Source organism: Peromyscus californicus, unplaced genomic scaffold (assembly GCF_007827085.1).
Source record: "Peromyscus californicus insignis strain IS unplaced genomic scaffold, ASM782708v3 Scaffold_6__1_contigs__length_162567912, whole genome shotgun sequence".
NCBI classification, from domain to species: domain Eukaryota; kingdom Metazoa; phylum Chordata; class Mammalia; order Rodentia; family Cricetidae; genus Peromyscus; species Peromyscus californicus.
The window spans coordinates 83,328,873-83,333,315 of record NW_026294584.1 but is presented as its reverse complement, the minus strand read 5'-3'; the positions used below and the strand labels follow the sequence as shown (position 1 = coordinate 83,333,315).

General features: G+C 39.4%; 1 gene segment (V, D, J or C); it reads right to left on the bottom strand.

Moving 5' to 3' along the window:
- Positions 1–1,282: 1,282 nt before the first annotated feature.
- Positions 1,283–1,782, bottom strand: LOC128099576 (immunoglobulin kappa variable 1-16-like). The segment is given in 2 exon segments: positions 1,283–1,605; positions 1,728–1,782. Coding segments are annotated over 2 exon segments (378 nt in total).
- Between the last annotated feature and the right edge of the window lie 2,661 nt (positions 1,783–4,443).

Genomic DNA, 4,443 nt, shown 5'->3' with positions numbered 1-4,443 from the left:
AGGTCTTCCTTGATCAAACCATATTAGCCTGGAAGCAATCCACAGGTTTTCATCTTCTGTGGAAACAAAAACAGAACCTCTTTTCCAAAGTAACATATCCTTAGACATAAACTTTGAAGTCCCGATATCTTTAAAATATACATATTCACTTAACTCACCAGCTTTTACAATCAAATGTCTTTCTGCAGTTAAAAATTCCAAAGACAATATAATCCAGACTCTCTGTGTGATTTCCATCTTTACATGGCTTATTTTTTATATTATTTTTACTGTCTCTTTAAAGACTTTATTTTTTAAAACTGTTTTATAGAACTGTTTATATTCATTTTCTTCTATATTCCAAGCCTACTTACATTTTTACATAAAATGTAAACCATTTAGAGGTTTATTTCATCTGAATCTGTCTTTTTGTGAATCTATTATCTAAACTGAAGTGTGGCTAGAACAGAAGCTGTAGCCTTGGCTGCTGAATCCACCCATTTCAGCTTCCCAATATGGCCAGGGTAATTCATCTCCAGCTCTGGGACCCATACTCTCTGCTTACTCTGGGAGGCTGTGGGTTCATGCCTCTATCCAGCAGCAGGTAGACCAGAAACCTCTTTTTTTTTTTTTTTTTTTTTTTTTTTTGTCTATAGTAGCAAACGCTAAATTTGCCACACAGTGTGTTGCAGGGCTTGGAGAAACCTCTGTGTAACTTGGCAGGAATCTGCCATGTAGCTTCAGCCAGCACACTAAAGAACCGTCCACAACCAGGGGACACTTCACTGTAACTTGGCCTGCCATGAGTGACATGAACTAGGAAGGTGCTCTTAGCTACACTTACAATCTCGGCTTAAGCTCTCTCAGGTTTTAGGTGGAAATTCTTGCTACTACATCTGGGTTTCCCTACCTTTTAAACACTGGCACTTAGAAAATTATTTTATATATTTAAATAATGTGTGCTGGAATGTTCACAGGAGCTTCCATTGTTATGTATGGGTTCCAATTAGTGATGCAACTCAGACTCCTCACAGGGAATGACTGTGTCCTCGGTTAATGTAGAAAATACTTTGGTACGCTGTAGTACAGGAGATGAATGGAAAGAAAGATAGTTATGGCAAAGAGAGGATAGTTAAACTCTCTTTATTCTGCAAAACTACAACATATTTGCTTTACAAAACCTAATGTCTCTCTGTGAGCTTTGCTAAAAATCCTATGACATATGAAAAAATGGTTACAGTGAGCGACTCATGAGGAGTAACAGTTGGGGCAGCCAGCCTCTCACTTCTGCTTCCACTGAGGTTTATGTTATGGCTTGTATCACCGTGGGAGGATACTGAACAGACTGTAGACAGTAATAGGTTGCACTGTCTTCAGAACCCAGGCTGCTGATGCTGAGAGAATAATCTGTCCCAGACCCACTGCCACTGAACCTTGATGGGACACTGTCTGCCAAGTTGGATGCACCGTAAATCAGGCGCTTAGGAGATTTTCCTGGTTTTTGCTGGTACCAGCTTAAATAATTGCTAATGCCCTGACTGGCCCTGCAAGTGATGGTGACTCTGTCACCCAGAGATGCAGACAGGGAAGTTGGAGACTGGGTCATCTGGATGTCACATCTGGCACCTAGGAGTGGAGATATAATAAATATCCACATAGTTAAGCATAATAAGAAAAGACTACCCCCAAATGCCAGTCAACACTAATCAGAGTGTAACAGTGAAATTCCCATTTTAGTCATTTTTTACCTGGAAGACAGAGCAGCAGAAGCCCAAGCAGCTGAGCAGGGGCCATCATGTCCATGCTGAGTCCTGACTGCACTGACAACTGTACAGGGTGTGACTGGTATATGAAGAAGTCCTCAAGGCTGTGCAGTGAGTGCATGCAAATCACTGGGAACCAGTTAGGATGGGCACAGCTGCAAGGCTTGCTCATCTCAGTAACTGAGCACAAGTCCTGTGTCCCCAAATGCTGAAGATCAGATCACATCAAAGGCTGCACTTCTTTTTTAAAGTTTTAAAATTATAGATGATATTTTGGAGGTTATTTGAAGCTTTGTACTATACCTAAGCTCTATTTTAAATAATATATTTTTAAAATGTATTAGTGGTAATATAAACAAATATCTGACTGTCAGGGAATATTCAACAGAGAAGGGATTATTAAATCTTCAACTACTTCAAATAATTTTTATGACTTTATTCTCAGCACTTGAGAGGCAAAGGCAAATAGATCTCCAAGATCAAGGCCAGCCTACTCTGGAGTGAGTTCCAGAATAGCCAGAGCTATGTAGTGAAACACCATCTAAAAAACCAAACCAAAAAAAAAAAAAATGTACTCTCCTTGAGAAGTCTTTGTGTGTTTGGGGTAATCTTTTTTTTGTTTTGTTTTTTTCAAAACAAGGTTTCTCTGTGTAACTTTGAGCCTTTCCTGGAACTCACTTGGTAGTCCAGGCTGGCCTCGAACTCACAGAGATTCGCCTGCCTCTGCCTCCCAAGTGCTGGGATTAAAGGCGTGCGCCATTTTTTAAATTAAAAGAATAATTTACAAAAACCATTTTAATAAGTTAAAAGGTAAAATTTAGCACACTTAGCCATGCTTACTATAGCACAAAGAGAGACATACACAGCATGTGCACATATAACACTGACTATAGCTGGAAGTTTTCCTGTGTTGTCATGCCTGGCGCTGAGGTTCTGCAGTTGCTTAGAAAATAATCATTCAGAGGCTTATATTAATTATCAACTTATGGCCTATGGCAGGCTCCTTGTTGGCTAGCTCTTACAACGTAACCCATAACTATTAATCTATGTATCACCACGTGTTCTGCTGCTTTGCATGTGTCCCATTACATGTTGTTCCTTGGATGGCGGTTTGGCATCTCCCTTACTCTTCTTTATCCTTTCACTATCTCTCTTGGATTTTCCTACCTGGCTCCATCCTGCCCTGCCATAGGCCAATGCAGCTTTGTTTACCAACCAATCAGAGCAACACATATTCACAGTGTACAGAAAGACATCCCACAGCACTTTGCCCCCAACAACATGTGTTACTTGGACTTCTGACTTCATCTGAAGATGGAGGTACTTTCACACCCACAAAATTATATGAGATGCACTCTTTTCTCAGTTTAGGATCCTCCATATTTAGCCACTTTTCTCTCATTTGATACTGTTCCCAAAATTCCTCAGCATGAAAGACTGACTAGTAATGACAGACTTGAATACTACAACAGAAAACACTGCTACTCAATACATATCTCTCCTATGTATTACAAACCATATTTTCACTACTAAATCTTGAGCAGTAACTGGAGACATCATACTTATTAAGGGACAGCCTGTCTGCTTGTGTGTCTCAGTCTCCCAACTACATGCTGAACTATAATAGATCAGAAGTTTAACCATTTCACCAAGTTTTGGCTAGGATAGTTCCAATAAGTGCTAATATTCTGGCTTGCCTAGCAAGTGATGGTGACTCTGTGTTCCAGAGATGCAGACACAGAGGATGGGACTGGGTCGTCTGGATGTCACATCTGTCACCTGGGATTGGATACATAAAAATTTTAAAAATTAAGCAGAGTGAGCAAGGACTTCCCCAGTGTACCAGGCAAGACTGATCACAGTGTCACACTTAAATTCCCACTGTAGTCCTTGGGAGCTGAGCAGGAGCCATCACATGCATGCCATGTCCTATCTGGGACCGACTCTTAACCCATTGTGTGACCGCCAATTAATATGTCGTTGTAGCATTGAATTTTGCTTTGGACACATGCCAAACATCAGAAGATCATCAGATCTAGGTACAACTACAGAATTGTTTATCTCAGTAATTCAGCACAGGCTTTTGCCCCAAATGTCCCAAGCTAGACCAAGACAATCCATATTTTTCTCCTGAGGAGGCATTTCTTCTATAAAGATCCTATACTACTAAAGACATTTTTGAGATTATTTTCTAAGTTTGTAGAGGAAATAGCACTATTTGACACAATACTTAATTGTTAACAATAAATAAAGAAGAATATTATCTTCAGTGGAAGTACAATAGACCAGAAGGCTACTAAATTGTTAACTGACTCTATCAAAATTCTGAGTAGGAAAAGCTTTGTGTTCTAAGTGCAATATACTCTTAAATTTAAAATAGTTTATCTTCCTGAAATAAAGAAGACAGTTCATCTGTACCATTCTAGTGAACTCAAAATACAGTTTGAAAGTTTTAGTACTGATCATTCCAGAAAAAGTTAAAGAAAGGTACTGCTTGAACAGAGGTAGTGTCATGCACTCTCAAAATGTGTCACTCACAGTTCCACTATCATTTGAAAGTATGCCTTTCATAACCAGAGACTAAATGGAACACATTTTCCCCATGCTAGTAAATCTAATCTTAGACTGTTTTGAAGCATTGTGCTACTATCTCCCACTATTGATGAACACAAATCATCAACAAGTACTACCTGGCTAATTA